Source organism: Hippocampus comes, unplaced genomic scaffold, assembly GCF_001891065.2.
Source record: "Hippocampus comes isolate QL1 unplaced genomic scaffold, H_comes_QL1_v1.1 scaffold116, whole genome shotgun sequence".
Classification (NCBI taxonomy): Eukaryota; Metazoa; Chordata; class Actinopteri; order Syngnathiformes; family Syngnathidae; genus Hippocampus; species Hippocampus comes.
In genome coordinates this window covers 957,668-976,057 of record NW_017805120.1, presented here as the reverse complement: position 1 = coordinate 976,057, position 18,390 = coordinate 957,668, and the positions used below count along the sequence as shown (strand labels likewise).

The 18,390-nt window shown below is 49.2% G+C and overlaps 1 protein-coding gene and 1 long non-coding RNA gene across 2 annotated transcripts in view; both read left to right on the top strand.

Moving 5' to 3' along the window:
• The window catches only part of LOC109513431 (uncharacterized), a 7,013-nt gene extending 5,275 nt beyond the window's left edge, over positions 1 to 1,738 (top strand). Inside the window, exon 2 of the long non-coding RNA XR_002167770.1 lies at positions 1,484 to 1,738. This is a non-coding gene — a long non-coding RNA (uncharacterized LOC109513431). The remainder of the gene's footprint in view (positions 1 to 1,483) is intronic.
• Positions 1,739 to 15,633: 13,895 nt separating this feature from the next.
• On the top strand, positions 15,634 to 18,105 carry LOC109513395 (zinc finger protein 503-like). The gene is made up of 2 exons (XM_019865854.1): positions 15,634 to 15,918; positions 16,542 to 18,105. The coding sequence occupies exons 1-2, from the start codon at positions 15,634 to 15,636 to the stop codon at positions 17,934 to 17,936; spliced, it is 1,680 nt and encodes a 559-aa protein (XP_019721413.1). The 3' UTR covers positions 17,937 to 18,105.
• Positions 18,106 to 18,390: the final 285 nt, after the last annotated feature.

Sequence of the window (18,390 nt, the reverse complement as noted above, 5' to 3'; positions counted from 1 at the left end):
AGTGAACTCTTTTTATCGAAAAGACTACATTCAACCCAGCCACAATAGGTGAAAAATCTGCACGATCGAGATAGAAGACGGACAAAGTTTTACCCCTCCAGCATGCAAAATCCCTCAAAATTGAACATATCTTGTACATTTGACCGACCACAGAGAAAAATGCTGTGAATAACTTTGACAAATGACACCGAATGCTAATGCTAAAAACGACGCTAACAAAGAAGCCACGTGCTTCCCTGTTTTCGGGTTGCGCCAACAACTCGTAGCACATGCGAGTCGCGGCCCACGGGAGCCATGTGTTCTCCATCAAGATGAAAGGAGACTGTCCTCTTCGGAATGATGTCAAACACGTAGTCCTGCTAAAAGCCGAATATAAATCAAGATGTCAGCGCAAGGAGGAGGAGGGGGTAGGGGGGGGGCGGTTACAGGCAGATGGAAAACACTCGCGACTCACTCCATGCGATACCAAAGAACAAAGTCAGATGAGCCGGGGCTAATCCTTCAAAGCGCCGCTGATACTACATCTCCGAGTTTTTTTTTCTCTTTTTAACGATGACCCACTCATGTAAAAATCACGCCTGACAATATAATTTTGACGACCTCGCCGCAGCCAGGCAACAACGGCAGCCGTAAAGCAACGCACCACCCCCCCCCCCCCCCCCCGACCGTTCTGAACCAAGGCAATAAAGCCGTGACACTTTTACGATAGCGTAATTAACAGCGCGCCCGGACAAAATTAAATCAATATGCCCATCTAATATCATTTTCTCTAGTTATGCAAATCAAACACGCAAAGCCCCTCGGAATGAAGCCGTGTGAATCACTTTCACGCCTTATCGTCCTATCAGACCGCTTGGCTTGGATGACACAGATGATGATGATGAGGTGTGTGTGTGTGTGTGTGTGTGTGTGTGTGTGTGTGTGCGTGTGTGTTGTGTTGTGTTGGGGGCTTCAACCGCTGCACTGACACTGCCGATTAGCGACAACATGGATGATAACAGCTTCAAATTAAAACAATGCTCGTTGACTTAAGATCAAATGAAAGCCCGACGATGAATATCAGCATGAAAAAAAATTTCCCTCGAACGCCTTCAAGTGGTGGTGGGCAAAAAACGAGTGAATTTAAATGCTGAAACTGAGCACACGTAACATTACGTCAGATAATAACGTAACCCCTTAAAGTACATTTGCAAAGTACAGTTCAGTTATATTTAACTTTTGAGCAACGTGCTGTTTGACAAGACTATGATTTGTCGCTCGCTCGATTTTAATCAAATTATTTTCACTCACGGTCTAAACAACCTCCAGACTTTTAATCAGCTGTTGGCCACACCTCACACTTCGATGCTCACACGCAGACCAACCGGGCAACCCGGTTCTGGCTTCTGCTTTCACTCCCTATAGCAACATGGTTGAAATTCAAGTTGTGGTTTCTTGCAATGCCTTGTTTTGCTTTTTTTTTTTTTTTTACTTTTGCCTTTAGCTTGCAAGCATCGCCTCAGCAGCAAGCGGAAGTATATGCGGCTTTTTCCCTTTATGGATATGAGACAAAAGGGAGGCTGCGGCAGTGGAAGGCGAGAGCGCGGCCTAATGGCGCTGATTAATGACAACGGGCCAGAGGAGAGCCGGGACACGGGCGCAACATCTATCATCCTTTCTCATCAGTCGGTGCACCTCCGTTCTTCCCCAAGAAGAAAAAGAAAAATGCACCGGCTGAAATAAATACAATACTAAGCTTCCTGTGTGATTCTTTATGGAGATGACAGCTGGGCAGGCGAATGCCACGTAGAATAAGACATAATGAGCAAAAGCAGCGGCATCTCCCTCCTTCCCTCCATCCTCCACGGACTCAAGCACTCGTGGTGGTTAAGTCACATTCCCAAATCTTCCTGTGAGGAAGCGGCAATGACTTATTGGCTATTAATGAATAGGAGGTGATGATGAATGGCGCCGCATTTATCTGCATCAGTAACTACGAGGGCTGGCACGGACGCCACGAGAAGCACAACATCACATTGCCATCATCTGCGGAAAAGCCGTCGGACCCCGGGTGCTGGAATTGAGCTCGGAGCCATTCATGAATCGCAATCTTTGGGGAATTGGCACTTTTAATTACGGGGGCCCTCGCTGGATCCTTGTTAAGGTCGTCGTCTTAGCGAAAACACGGCAAATTAATCCTCAATTTACATCACGGGCAGATTTAGCTCATGCTTTCTGCTTAAGTCAAGAGTGTAATTGTTCTTCGAGGATGATGACAACCTTCAACTCGACTCCACCGTGAGGGTCTTCAAATGGTGCACTCCAGTCAGGACCCGAGGGGGCTTAACCCCTAAAATCCCCCCCAAAATACGCTGATAAACATTCACTATTTGTTTTCCAAGAAAATCATTTGAAGAAATGCGCCCACACGCGCATGCGATGTTTAATGAGTTAGTTCCGCAAACAATTAGCTCCCAGTTGTTGGCGTTGAACGGCTGACGCGCAAACAAGGCACCTTGTGAGGGTGAAACAAGGCGCCTTTTGTCCCACCAACTGTTTCCACATGTGTTTTTTCCGCCGGCCTCTGTGTACAATTAATATCGCGGCAGCGCCGGGAGGTTGTCATTTTTCAAATGCTTTCCCTGGAAATGTTGGACACCTCTTAATGGCCGTGCTAATGCTCCAGCTGTCGGCAGCTGCACTTTTGCTCAGCCGCGGCTCACGAAATGCACCGAAATGGCAATAATCTCTTCGTACGCCCCCTCCCGCTCCCCCCCTTTTTTTTTTTAGGTGACTGTTTTCATCACAAAGAATACTGGATCCACATATTATAAAAATAGACCGTATGAAAACAATAAAAGAGGATGTAAAGAAATAAACTGGTTGTCTAAATTGTAATCAAGGCATTGCGGCCATTTTCTTCATTTGAAACACTTCTCTTTCTCCCGCCCTCGCCTCGCCTGCGCTCAAAGCACTCACTGTTGGCTGTCAAGATGGCTATCGCGGTTCATCACAGTTCAGTCAGAGTTCGGGATGTGAAATGACGGCGCGGATACAAAACAATTTTAAAAATGCGGGTGGAAAACAGCCGGTGTTTGTACAGATGTGAGATAAAGACGCGATTGTACGCCGGCTCCTGGGGCTACGCGGCCGTGTAACTATGTTTATTATCAGGCATCAAGTGTGTGGTCACAGGACTGAATGCCAGCGCCACACTTAACCGCAATTCTTCGGTCTGTTGTCAGAGCAGATCACACGTTGCCTTTTTTTTTTTTTTTTTTTTTTTACAGGTGATGAGCATAAGATCGCACAAAATACATCAGTACAAAATTCTCTTTTATTTTTGTTCTCTTATAGTCACTCCAAGTCGCGAGTCATTCGTATGCAAAATTTGGGACGGAATCAACGCCGCTGGATCATTTCCTATGACGGCTGACAATCTTTCCTGGCACACTGGTGTGCGAGATGACTTATTACATGTTCAAACTTGAAATCCCCCCTTGAAAAACAATGTCGGTCAAAATGAAAATGTAGTCAACTTGACGGCGTTCCACTCAGAATTTGTTGGCAAAAGGTGCACAGCGGGCCTGGCGGCGGCTCAACATCTCGGCGGTTGTTGTGTCGGCGCAGCGTGACGGCGGCCCTTCAACCCTCGTGTTCCAGAAGCTTAGACGCGCTTGTTTGATGACGGCTTATCCCCTCAGCTGACATATTATGCTTGGACAGGCCTCTGGCTGAGCCGCGAGAACAAGCTACGGCGAGGATTAGCCCCCGCGCTCGCGCTAATGCAGTCAAACTGTCAGGCAGATCAAAGCCGCTCACTTCAGATTAAGACCAATTAAACGGGGTGGCGCTACACAAATTAATACTTGGAGCAGACACGCACACACACAAACACACACACACACGCACACATGCCTGAAAAGGGCAGGCGACGAAGCAGGCAGTTGCCTCGGGCCCCGAACTGAAAGGGGGCCCCGAGCAACTGCTGACGTTAGTCCACCGCAACGACAAAAAAACAACGGCACAGCTCTTTAAGGCTGATTTCTGATAGAAGCGGGTTTCAGGCTTTGGATAACAAACGTGAAAGTGAGAGTTCATCAATGCCAACAAAGTGTGACACCCCCGCTGTTCCAAGAGCTCTGTATTTGGAGGAGAAGCTAGCTAACGTTGGCTCGGAATTTGGCGGAAAAGTGACCGAGTGTGTCATGGCAGCGTGTGGATGTTGACGCTTTGCTGAGGGGTTAATTAAAAGAACAAGCGTATCGGCGATGGAGGTCTCTTGTTTGACAATCGGCGACTCCAAGTGGCTCGGTTGTAGCAGTGGCAACACGACACAACATCCCGATGTCACCGTATCCTGTCATTTACGCTCATTGGGCTAATCTGGTTCAATCAAGCTGTGAGGCAGGACTGGAAACATGTCAGCGCTAGCAGATCCAACAACGCTCATGTTTGCAACAATGACCAAAGGGAAGTGACCCAATATGCTAACCTAGCCTAATGCAAATGGCTAACTGGAGATGACTTTAACCTTTGAGGCCGAACATGTCAAGAAACTTTTGGAGGAGCTTTCGGGGTCATGAACTTTATAGTTTTGGCATTGATGTCGCGAGCGTCGCCATCTTTCATTCCGACGTCGAGGGGCCCCGATCGGCGTTGGCCGTGCGCTGACCCCACCGGACAGCTGCGGTTCAGATGTTTGCGTTATTGTTACGAGGCAGAACGTCAACCTCCTCGTGCTTAGCTGTTGGCAGAAAAGGGATGTTTTGTCATCCCGTACGCACGGTGAGGTCTGTAAGGGCTAAAGCATCTCAGGCAGGGGGAATGTTATTTCCACTTTGACTTAGAAAACCACAGATTTTGATTTCATAGCAAGTGGTCCGGCTTTAAAAAAAAAAAAAAAGTTCCAGTCCTTAGCAAAGTACTGTTTATGTAGTTTTGCTTAGCACAGCCATGGGCTCATATCTGTGCTCAAGCGCCACATTTAAAGCTAAAACATGTAAAAATGTTGACTTCAAGATAAAATAATTCAGGCAGCACAGTGGGCAAGCACTTCCAAAGTTCGGGGTTTGAATCTAGGCTCCGACCTTCCTATGTGGAATTTGCAGATTTGCCGGAGTCGCCAGAGAAAACTTGTAGCGAGATGCACTAAAAGGATCTTTTATGAACTTGTCTCTTCAAACTCACTCCCGTGTCAAAAACCTCTCTTCAAATACTGCCTCTGACCATCTTGATGAGCACATTTTGCCTTTTTTTTCTTCCTCCTTTCCTTCCTTTCAAACTGTATTTTAACCGTGGAAAGTAAATAGGTTTAGCACCCTTGCGGTGAAACGCTTTCCAAAGGAGGCCGTGCAGAGACGCGCTTTTGATGTGGCTGCCTGGAGTCAAGTGTGTTTGGACAGTCACGAGGCGAGAGGCTGCCTGCCTGGCTGGCTGGCTCGTCGCTCCCGAGGACACGGCCCAGCCACAGCGCAGGCCAGGGCGCATAAGAATGAATCTCTCTGTCCTCAGGCGATATGCTAAACTATCAAGCAGGAGAATGCGAGTGCGGGACAACCACAGGGGAGCTATTCTAGTGCGGGCCAGGAGGCTGGAAAAACCAGAGGAGGCCTCCTAAATAAGAGCACTTGCAGCAAAATATTGATACGGCATTGTAAAAGATTTTATGGATACGAGGGGTGGGGAAAGAATAGGCCGATATTATCTTTCTTGCTACTGTATTCATATTAAGGGTGGAAAAAAATAAGACCACTATCAGAATGCGTGATATCATTCATTGGTATTGACACCATTGATGGAAATAAAAATGCCAGAATGGCAATATTTGATATACATATCAAATTGGTATTGTGATGATTCATCGCCAAGTGTCTTACAAAGTGTCGATTGCATCAAGATATGACAACTGTCAAGATGACATTGTAGATTTCCAGTGCAAAGCGGGGAGAGAGCAAAACACGTCCCGTCTGGGTCCGCTGCAATTAGGTGACGTGGCGAATAAAAGACGACGTGATCGCGAGCGGCTCGGCACTCAACGGAGTGCGCTTGAAAGGAGCCGTCGCCCCCGTTTTGTGGCGTGGGAGGCGCGCCGATACCTCATTTCAGAGAACAAATGTGCTTAAGTTATTTCTGAAGGGAAGGCAATCTGTCAAAGGCTGGGCTGTTTTGACATGTCGCATACCGCTGCTGAGATCAGAGACTCCGATTCTGCTTGCAATTACCGCCAGAGGACCTTGCAGGCAGGCAGGCGGCCATTAATCCTACTTCTGGCCCTGAACGCGTCGACATGTCAAATATTTCCCGCTGTCCTCTGCGGCACGGCGAGAGAGAGGAGTGCAAAAAAAACCCCTTCTACTTACTTCCTATATTAGTCCTGTGTAAACAACAATAAAGCGAATGTGAATTTAACTTCATGATCGAGAATCGTAAAAAGGGTGTCAGAGCTGGAAATTCGTCAACACTTGACGGTTTAACGTGGCGTGACATTTTATCCCCAAATTAAGTGCCTCCACGCGGCGTGTTCTGCACAGAAAACGTCCGACTTTCTCGAACCTGCGTTGACGCCGTCCCGGGCGCCTGGAAAAAGTTGACCGCGGAGATGACGTGAAGTGGCGACACAAAGCGGCTCTTTTCTTGTCAGTTGGATATTTAGAAATAAACCTGTTCAATGGCCACTGGGCATGACGCGGCATTAAAGCGCGGCGTAAAAGCGCCCTGTCACGCGTCCAAGCTTCGGCATAGAGGCGGTTGCTGTGCGCGGAGCATCTGTGTGCCGTGTTAAAAAAACCAGCGTGACCCCCGTGCAGATGGTCGCAGGATGCCGGCAGCACCCCGTATCGCCTGTTCCCATCCGTCCAGCGTTAAATGGCTCCTTTGACGCCTTACCACATTTTAAAAATCCGAATTACATGCCATTTTGTTTCCCCCACGACACACACAGCAACTTTTGACCTACATGCGGCAGGGTGTGGATCGTAAATTACGCCGAGGTGGGTTCCAAAGTTTTTGGGGGCATATGCTGCTCTCCCGAGTTGGATCACGGTTCTTCTACTACAAACCTGCTCCATTAGTAGTACTCAAACCTTGCCACAAGTATCACTTCAATGCTACACATGCACTGCCACTGGAGTAGAATTAAAAAAATCCCCAAAAAGGAGCAATTAGTACTGCAGTAGCCTGACTTTTGGGCATTCGTTTATGCGAAAAGCGGTCAAACACTGGCAAGGCGCTGCTGTAGGCCACAACTCACACGCAGACTAAGTAACCACCCGACTGTATTTGAGTCAATCAACAAGGACGGTCACGAATGAATGAAACTCGCAAGGCACCGCTGTGTCGATAAAAACAATCCGCAATCGCCTGATGGATTGGTGTTAGCTTGTGGAATCAATTTAAGTTGAATGTAAAAAGCATCGTTTGAATCCTTCCATATTTTTGTACACGGCCCTCGGAGGAACACGTTTGGACGGCCTTGATTTATTAACGTCCAACTGGCCCCGCTCAACATCGAAATCAGATTTATATCGACTGTCAAAGGCAGCCGTGACGGCCAAATTCATCTTGCCTTCACCGTTTTTCACGGCCAGCATCTGGGCTGCCCATCTCCTCCGCCTAACAAGCGCGCGCAGGGGGTCTTGGGCGAGCCGTCCTGCTAACGGGGGTACAAGACCGATGGCGCTGTCAATCGGGGATCTCGGCGGGACCTGATGAGACAAGACGACGCGCGCACGATGACCTGACTTTTGAAATGTGTGTCAATGACGTTAGAAGGGGAGGGGGGGCTGCCAGTTGCTGCTACTATTGATGATACACTTCCCTTAAAAAAAAAAAACAAGACACTTTGGGTGATGCACTTTCTCCAGAAAGAAAACAAACGATTGGTGGAAGACTTTGCGAAAAGAAAAGTGTTTATTTTTAATATTATGCGGTTTTGTTTGACTGGAAAATATTTCATTTGTTTTTATTTTTGGATCTTTGGGGAAAAACCGCCACACTTACTGATTATTTGCAGAAAATTGGGCCACTACGAGAGCTTCCATCGAAACGTTGCCAAAAACGACAGCTCAGACCAAATGTGATCAAACGATCGGGACCACCGGCACTGCGGCGCGGGGGCGAAGGCACCGCTGAACTCAAGCTGGTCTTTGTCAGACCACCCTTCAATCCTCCACACCCCATCACTCACAATTAACCCCCACCCCAACCTTCTCCCCATCACATGAATCATGCCTGCTCGACAAAAGACGCTTTGAGGTCACGCTCGTCCGTTTTTTTTTCTTCTTCTTTGCGTAAGCCTCAAGACAAGGAAGACTTAAAAGGGGGACTTATGGGGATAATGGTAAGAGAAAACACATGCCATTACGTTGCCGTAAATTACAAAAAGTGTAATACAAGCACGGTTGGGAAATGACTTTACTCGGGGTGAAATCGACTCATTGGACTTTGCTCATCAAACGGCGTAACGGTCCATGCTCGCCATTAATACGCTTGAGCTCTAAAGCCGCACCTTTTTTTTTTTTTATATATTCGTCACCCTGAGAATCCTCCACGGGCGTTTTAAAACTTCAAACGCGGCCTCATAATAAAGTCAGGAGGTGTCAGACATGTGCTCCGCCGCGCTTCACCTCCAACGCCGATGGCCTACTAAGACCTAAGGCCGCTATCAAAGGGGCGGGGGGGAGACCGCACTATGGCTAGCATGTAACGATTGGCGAGATCTATCAGACTTTCATTGTGCCATCTTCTGCGCGGACATCTGAATGAAGTTAAACTGACACGGTTATAGATTTTCCGAGCCCAATTCCACATGGATCAACCTTGTGTATGAGCTAATAAAGTGAGGTTTACGGAAGATCAGGGACAGATTAACTGAAGGAAGAGCACTGTCCGAAGAATTTAAAGCTAGCCCAGCTGTACATTAAAAAAAGAAGGGGGTGGGGGGTATTCTGGAAAAAGGTCAACGAAAAGCCAACTGGTCTATACAAGTCTGAGGTGGCTTTGTCGGTCGGTGATCCTTTTGACAATCCCCTTGAAATTAAACATTCCTTCCTGTTTGTCTGCTTGGGTGCATCCGAGAAGGTGGCGGTCAATATCGCATCTTTCGTTGCACGAAAGCGGTCTTCGAAACAAGCGTCCGTGAATGTGTTTCGGAGCGCCGGCGTGTGTGCCGGAGACGTGGCTCCATGTCAAGCCCAGAGTCTAATGGACAGCCACAAAGCTTGAAAGGGTCATAAATCAGTCGGACTACAGAAAGCCCATTTGCGCGGTCGGGATAAACAATTACAAAAAAGAAATAAATAAAAAATGGTAATGGTCTCGTAAAGCCCGCAACACCGCGGCTGACATTCTGATTCTGTGTCTTAAAGGCAGCTCGGAGCCTTGGGTGAGCGTGGCGACGGCAGCCATTTTTTTCTCTCGTGATCAATGTACAGCGCGGCAATGTACGGGCTATTTATTTACGCCGCGTCCCTCCAGTCGAGAGGAGGGAGATTAGAGGCAGAAACGTTGTGATTATGAAGCGGTTGCGCTACAGCCGCCTCATTGATTTACAGCGAGCCGTTCACAAATGCCAGATGTGCTCAGGAGGGCCGCTTGCTGCATCAACAACAAGAACCGGTGAGATCTGTTGCCGTGAAAGCAAATTCAAGTCATAGTAGCGAGACTGTTCACCGGCGGAGCATGCAAATTGATTTCGCGTCACGAGGTTTCGCCTTTAGACGAAAAATAGAACGACAGTACATGTGACTAAAATGGCCAAAAGACCTTTTTCCAGGGTATTTGCGGGTGGCGAGTGACTACGGCTGACTTGAATTACGTTATTGGGTTTGTGGAAAGCATTGTCTCGCTGGTGTGTACAGAATGTTTAAGTTGTCTTTGAGTAATTCAGCAAAACAAAGGCCGGTCGGTAACGTACTGTGAGATTGTTACTGGCCCGGAGACAATGACGAGACCCGTCCGTCTCTGTCTGCCGTCAAATCCAACTTCCAGCCTGACTGCGATCCGCCGCCGGCTCCTGCCAATCAAAGTTCATCACGAAAAACGCGGGCCCTTCTTGGCACCCAAACAAAGGCAATCGATTAGAAGTGAATCATTACTGAAGTTTGTTTTTTTTCCATTTTGTGCAATGATACTGTTCAAGGAGCGCATTATTTTTGGGCGTCTTACAATAATAGCAAGCTGACTTTTGAGGAATAAGCCCTCCTGTCTGTCTTTTGATGAATAGCACACTTTGAGAATCACTGACCTAATGGAAACGTGTCTTGGGTGAGCGCGTAGCGTACAAACCGCCGACGACAAGCCAAGGAGGCGTCAGACGGAGCATTTGATCACTAAGTCGACAAATGGAGCGGTAAGTGTCGAAAGGCTCCGACCGACCGCCTGACGCTAATTCCGGGGCCCCTCCCGCGAATCCCTAATCCCGCTTGTGAAATGTGACAAGATCGTTCTCGGGGCCCTGCTTTACGAGAAGCAATCTGCCCATCACAGACGCTCATCCCCCCCCCCCCACGAGTGTCAAAACACGCTACCTGTACATTTTCACCCGCCGGAAATTAAATCGCAGGGATCGAAGATTACGTTGGCTATGTTTGTGGATGACTGGTTTATCAGTAAGGGAGGAAAACAACGAAAGCGACTACATTTGTGCCAAAAAAAAAAAAAGATGACAGAGACGTGTTGCTAATCCCTGAGGCCAGACAAGCAGATAACAGCACAGGAGCGACTTGACGAAGTTTCCACAAAGTTCTTAAGGGGAAATATGGCAGCTGTCGGCCGTCGTGGGACGGGGTTTCGCCTGAAGCTAACGCGTGCGTACAGCATGACATCCTCACCTGCCTGATACGGCGGCGAGTGGACGACAGCGTTTAATCTCAGCGGGCTTTAACTTCCCGCTCCTGACCAGCTTTGACTAATCGAGGAGACAACGTGGAAAAAGAGCCTTCAAACCGCCGCCATCTTCGGCGCCACCTCAACTCGGCCAACTCTTCGCCTCCAGATTCCGGCGAGAGAGGAGGGCGGCGTACGCTTGACTTCTAAGTATCCGAAATGTCCCGTCTTAGCCGCATCACACTGGTAACGCTACCCGTCTTCAAAGACGAACGCTCGTCTATTTTCTTGTCATATTTGCTTGAAGGACGGCTCGACGACTCGCGAGTCTAATTCCGTGCACTTTAAAGACGCGGCGCATTCAAGGTGCATTACGGCAGCTATCGAGGTGACGGGAGCAATTTCAAACTGTCATTCAGTGGCGGAAATATCCCAGCGAGTCCCGTGTCTCCTGCGGGCTGTCAAAGGGCCCTGTGAAGTTAGCACTAATCTGGATCTTATTCACTCAACACCATTTACTTGTCAGCGCTTTGCCTCGGCACGCGAGACCATAATGAGATCAGGGTATAATCAAGACACATTGAAAGCTATTGAAATGAAAAGGTCAAATTGTTGCAGAGTTTTTCAGAGGTAGAGAAATTCGAATGCAGAAGAATTGACAATAGGTCGGCATATTCGCGGTTCACCAGTCACAAATTTCCTGTGGATTTGGCAACGGCCTTTGACACATGCATGGAAATGTATTTTTTTGGTCCGCTCGCAACACAAAAGCTTTTTTTTTTTTTTTTGGCCCGCTCGCAACCCCAAAGCTTTTTTTTTTTTTTGGCCCGCTCGCAACCCCAAAGCTTTTTTTTTTTTTTGGCCCGCTCGCAACCCCAAAGCTTTTTTTTTTTTTTGGCCCGCTCGCAACCCCAAAGCTTTTTTTTTTTTTTGGCCCGCTCGCAACCCCAAAGCTTTTTTTTTTTTTTGGCCCGCTCGCAACCCCAAAGCTTTTTTTTTTTTTTGGCCCGCTCGCAACCCCAAAGCTTTTTTTTTTTTTTGGCCCGCTCGCAACCCCAAAGCTTTTTTTTTTTTTTGGCCCGCTCGCAACCCCAAAGCTTTTTTTTTTTTTTGGCCCGCTCGCAACCCCAAAGCTTTTTTTTTTTTTTGGCCCGCTCGCAACCCCAAAGCTTTTTTTTTTTTTTGGCCCGCTCGCAACCCCAAAGCTTTTTTTTTTTTTTGGCCCGCTCGCAACCCCAAAGCTTTTTTTTTTTTTTGGCCCGCTCGCAACCCCAAAGCTTTTTTTTTTTTTTGGCCCGCTCGCAACCCCAAAGCTTTTTTTTTTTTTTGGCCCGCTCGCAACCCCAAAGCTTTTTTTTTTTTTTGGCCCGCTCGCAACCCCAAAGCTTTTTTTTTTTTTTGGCCCGCTCGCAACCCCAAAGCTTTTTTTTTTTTTTTTAAATCAACAAAGCGACTGCTCAAATTCGGAGCGAGTTCACAAGTTGGGGCAGCTGTGAGGTATCGGCGTATGAAGACAGCAACTAGTAATATGTATCATTGAGAACGGAAGTGGCTCGACGTCGTTTGAGAGTATAAAAGGCAGTTCTTGCCTGGCAGACGGCAGTTAGTTAAGGCCGTTAATTTCCCCGTAGACGCGCCACTGCGGGCGACACACTGGAGCTGTACTTAACCATTATTAATGTGACAGGCCTTGGCGCAAGGCGAATCAATTAAACAAGAGCAATCAGCGTCGCCTGGATAGCGGCATTTTCAGGCCATTTTAAGGAGCCGACAGGGGCAGGCGAGCGGCATGAAACAATAGCACTTTCCAGCCGTCATCTCCCCTTTCTACCTGTCACGTCCAATCGGCCCGTCGCCGCGAACGACGCGGCACGAGAATTTCCACATCGCGGCAGGCAAGGAAGTTCTGTTTGCACGCGGCGGCCGATTGGAGGCTTTCACGGGGTTGTTCCTCCAAGTACTTTGGGGTGCTTTAAACCCGCCGCACACCAGTGACTGACCCTGGCAAACCGCAAGGAAATGGCACCCCTAGTGTTCTTAGCAGGTAACAACATTTTGGAAGCACTGCCTTTCTTATTTCGTTCGAACCGGCAGCAGAAAGACTCGACATAAAGCGTTGCTCTTCAGTCAGTACGTGTTGAATACGTGACTTTAAGGGGCGTGGCCTAGTTCCTGTCGTTTCAGGATGGTAGTATTTGGCGAGCGACAGCATTTTTTTGACGCGGTACCACCTTTGAGAAGCACTGAAGTCGACTTATTTGATGCCGTGTATATCCTGCGCAAGGAACAGCAAGCGCGAAAAACCCCAAAATGAAGCCGTGCCGAATTATGACCGAGAAAGTTTGTCCAAATTGCTCAAATCTCTGAAAGCTCGCCGGGAGCCCATTACTCAGCCGACGTCCGACTTTGAAGCTGCCGTATTGGCAAGCGGGCTGTGGCCCGTCCATAAATGTGTCCCGCCTCAGTGAAATACAAGTGGGAGATTTCAGGCTCTCTGTTTAAAAGTAATGAATTACGACGACAGCGAGGAGGGGTGGGGGCAGTGGAAAAATGTGCAGCCATTTAGGGACCGAGCCGGGAATTTGGTGCGCGCCTCGGCGGCCCATCCATCAGGGCCACAATAAAAGAGTTTTTGGCTGACGCTGGGAATTTATGGTCGCCCTTCCCTGTCCTAATAAGTCAAGCCGCCGTGTCACCGGCTGACTTGCCGTTGCCGAAAACAGCAGCGCTGTTATCAATCAAAAAACACTTGCATCTGTTTAACTTTCGCCTGATCAGCAAGACATTTATAGGCTATTGAGTAATAAGATAAGTGGGTCTATTTCAAAGTGGGGCGCTGGGAATTGGGAAATGGAAGATTTCATGATTAATGGCAACCGCAAGACAGTTTTATAAAACACGCTTTGCATTGTAAAGAATGTGACTTTGGATTCAATGTGATGCCATTAATTCATTCCAGAAACACTCATCACTCTTGACTTTTTTATTATTTTTTTTAAACCGCTTTTTCATCTTGGGAAAATACTTGTACTTTTTCGGGCCCTGAAACATTATGAACAGTCGCCCGCGTTACCGAGATTAGTCTTGAGGAAGGACTCCGACTTGAACTATTATTATCGTGAACTTATTCAACTGCTATTCGGTGCATATCAAGCGAATTGGTTGTTGGTTCAAATTCATCGGTCGTCGGTACCGTTCACAACAACCGATTCTCAATGCAGTTCAAAACAAACTGACAATTTGGTCGCGATGAGCAAGTGAGAGAACTACTTTTAAAAAAGCAATTCAAGATCAAAGTAAGCCTTTTTTTGGGTGGGGGGGGTTCACACTTGCAAATTTAAAGGTACCTTTTTCCCCTGCCCCAAGGCGCACGAAAAAGAGAAATGGACTGCTTGCAACGGTGAAATATAGTCGGGACAGAGGAGCCGAAGCCGAGCAACGTCCTTGTGTTTGTCTTTCATTAATGATATTTACAGGAAGATTATAGAGGCCGACATGATGGAAGGCTCAGGCAGAGAGACTTCCCCTTCTACTCTTTATTTTTGCACTCGGCGTTGACCTGAATGTGACTGAGGAGGAGAAATGCAGACGGTTGACAGATAACTGGCAAGTAGGACGGAGAAGTGACAGATGCCAGGCTGCATCGGGGGGGGAGAAAGGACCTGAAAACACGTCATGCGGATGGATGGATGGGGGACTGGACGGACGGACGGACGGACGGCAGCCAACATTGCTTGTTCTCCTGAGCCGTGGGTTGTTTCTTAATGACTCATGCACGCCCCCCCAACCCACGCTGGAAAAAAAAATGCGCTCTTTGTCTTGTCAACATGGGAATAGCTTTACGTGGGAATGAAAACTGAACAGTGAAAGATCTGAAGTGGCGCCGGATGACTTGATGGTCTAATTTGGAACCACATTTTTTCCTGTGCGAAATAGGCAAGGCTTCGCACGCCACGTCGAAAGTTGTGAGCCACCAGCTAGCGCGCAAGATCATTACTAAGGAACTCACAATTACGACAGATGACCCCTGATGCACACAAAGGTGCTCAGGTTCTTATATTGTGGGGGAAGGGAAAGTCATGTTTGATGCCAAAGTGTGTCAGTGGGAATGTTTTAGCCACACCCCCTCGAAAACAGTTGGGAGTTTCTGTGCTTGAGCCGCTGACATTCCAAAAACAGGATGATAGGGTTCTAAAATCGTGAATGGTTGTAAATTACTGAGACAAGATGATCACTAGGTGACAGATACTTTCTATTTCGTTTAGTGCTGTGCCATGTTTTTTTTCCTCCCCAATTTAAAATGTATGCCTTGGCTCAATCGAGGTCGTGGAAACACTGGATGAGATCATCTTGGCTAGTCGACGTGAATCTACCAGGTCTGAGCATGCGCACAGAACCAATTACATGTGAAGACACCGCGTTAAAAGGCGCCGCGAGCGCGAAGCACACCCTCGCGTGGATGCGCGACGTCATTTTCCTTTCGTCTTTTCACCTCGGATCAACTCTTGCAGACTCCGATCCGCGCGCGCACGCAGGCAAGTGGGTGGAGGCGGAGTGATCGTGCCTTGCTTTTGGCACACCACCGTCACTCTCTCTCCTCCCTCCTGTAATCTGAGCGCGCTCTCGGACCTGCGACCACACTGTCACAGGACGCCGACGGGAGAAGGCGCGACGGCGGACACAGAGACGACGCGACACGGATTGTCCACAAACATCCATGAGGATTTAACGCTTTTGTGTTTGGCTGAGGCTTTTAGCGAGATTTTGAGGGGCTTACGCGCATTCCCCACACATGCATTTCTCGGCCATTTGCACGAGCTTTGGGTCATGATCACAGCGCCCGCGGTGTCTGTCCTGAGACACAGCTCCAATCCAGCGTGGGAGAGCCGCTCCTCATCCGGGGAGAAAGGCGCACTGAGCCCCGCCAGCCGCACGTACGCGCAACGCAGCACCACCGCCGCCGACAACACCGTCTCCTCCCCTGCAGACCCGCACCGTCAAGCCGGCCGTCTGCCCATCAAGTTGCTGAAAATGCTCACGGCTCGGGCGGGACACATCATGCACCCGGAGTACCTCCAGCCGCTGCCGTCTACGCCGATCAGCCCCATCGAGGTGAGTCTGTCCAAGGCGCTCCTTCCTGGGGCACGGAGAAGCCTGCATTTGGGCTGTTTGAGTCGTTCTAAGTCAACGGCGTCAAACCCGAGGCCCGGGCGACAGATTCGGACCGCCACATCATTTCATGTGGACAAATTACAGCAAAGAGCCTATTCGCTTCTCAATCTAAATTGAACAATAGTTTGGTTGTGCTTTTCAATAATTGCTTGCCACTATGTTCCACAACCTCTGTTTGCAAATTCAATTTGTTGTTAAAAACATCTACGGTAGCGATATGAAACACAGGGGGAAATTGTGTAATAGTATGAAATGATCCATGCATTTATAAAGACTTTCAGCTCCATAGAATGGCCCATTTAAGGATTGGTTTGATGTAGCCTGCAGACAAAAATAAGTCAGACACTCCTCCCTAGGAGATGACAAGATAAAAAAAAAAAGCATATCTTTTTTTCTCAAAATGTGAATTTATTATGGTGTTAATGGTTTGATTTCTTTCTTTCTTAACTCACTTTGGATTTGAGGGGCTTAAAAGGATGCTGCAGTACTGCGCGCACAAAAATTATGGCCAAATAAGTCCCCAAAAGGTACACATCTTAACTGAGATTTGTTGTGCGTCACAGCTGGACGCCAAGAAGAGCCCACTGGCGCTTTTGGCTCAAACATGCTCCCAGATCGGCAAGCCGGACCCCCCAGCCTCCTCCAAGCTTTCCTCGGTGGCGTCCGGCGGGGACAAGGAGAGCAAGGCTGGGCCGATCAAGATCAGCGACATCGGCGCGGACGACAAGTCGAGCTTTAAGCCCTACGCCAAGTCGTCGTCGTGTTCGGACACCAAGAAGGAGTCGAGCCTGAGCGGAGATAAGAACGCTTTCCGAGTGCCGAGCGCCACCTGCCCGCCGTTCACGCCTAGGACAGGCAGCCGCAGCGCGAGCCCGAGCTCCTGCGCCTCCGCGTCAGCTTCGCCGCTGCCGTGCGACGGCAAAGCGGCGGAAAAGGACGACAAAAAGGAGTGCGAGCGTAATAAAAACACGTCGTCGCCGGAGAGTCATAGGACGAGTGGAATTAGCCCCGATGGCAGCCAGGAAAGCACGCCCGGGTCCAAGGCCGTCACTTCGGACTCGCCGTCCATCACCTCGTCGATGCTCGGCACCGGATTGGTGGCTCCGGTTTCCCCCTACAAACCCGGCCACGCGGTATTCCCGCTGCCGCCCGCCGGCATTTCCTACCCTGGGAGTTTAGCGGGCGCCTACGCGGGTTATCCCCAGCCCTTCCTGCCTCCCGGTATGAGCCTGGAGCACGCCAAATCGAGCAGTCAGCTCCTGAGCGCGCAATTCGCGGCGTGCAGCAAGGCCGGGACCAGCCCCCTGGCCGGGGCATCCCCTCCCTCGCTAATGTCCGCCGGCTTGTGTCGGGACCCGTACTGCCTCAGCTACCACTGCACCAGCCATTTGTCGGCGACCTCCGGCGCAAACTGCGCGCACGATGCCGCCTCGGCCCTCAAGTCTGGATACCCGCTCGTGTACTCTGCGCACCCGCTGCACGGCGTGCCGTCGTCGGCGCCGTCGTTCGGCGGACACCCGCTGTACCCGTACGGTTTCGTACTGCCCAACGACCCGCTGCCGCACGTCTGCAACTGGGTGTCGGCGAACGGCGCGTGCGACAAGCGCTTCTCCAGCTCCGAGGAGCTGCTCGGCCACCTAAGGACTCACACGGCTTTCGCGGCCGGCTCGGAGAAGCTGCTCTCCGGCTACCCGGGTTCGTCGTCGCTGGCCGCGGCTATGGCCTGCCACATGCACATGACCTCCGGTGGGAGCCCGTCCAGCCCCGGCGCCCTCGCCCTGAGGGGGGGCCCGCATCACCCGCTTGGACTAAGCAGCCGCTATCACCCGTACTCCAAGAGCCCACTGCCCGCCCCCGGAGCCCCGGTGCCGGTGCCCGCGGCCACAGGCCCTTATTACTCCCCGTATGCTTTGTATGGACAAAGACTGACCACAGCCTCGGCTTTGGGGTACCAGTAGAGACCATTCACACAGACAAAATACACACACACACATTTATAAAGGAGATTTTAGGCCCAATGAGTTTTATATGTACTTCATGCAGGGACTGGATCCATGTGGGGATCAATGTATTTATTTGAGATAGCTTCAAGCGTGACTTAAAAAAATAAAAAAATCTATAATATAACTTGCAACAGCGTGGATGTGCATTATTTGGGAGCCACCTCCAAAGGATAAAAAAACAAAACGGGCCTCCAGAGTTGTCTTCACTGTGATGGATGTGGAAGACCCACCATGAGCTTCTTCACAATCCACATTGATTTACAGTATTGATTGGCTGTGTGCAGGGGATCCACCATGAAGCCCACATGCCTTATTGATTAAACTTTTACAAAATTCAAATTCATTTTTACAATGTAATATCCCAAGGACTTGAAGGTTTTACTTTATTAAAATTTAAAAGTCATGTTTT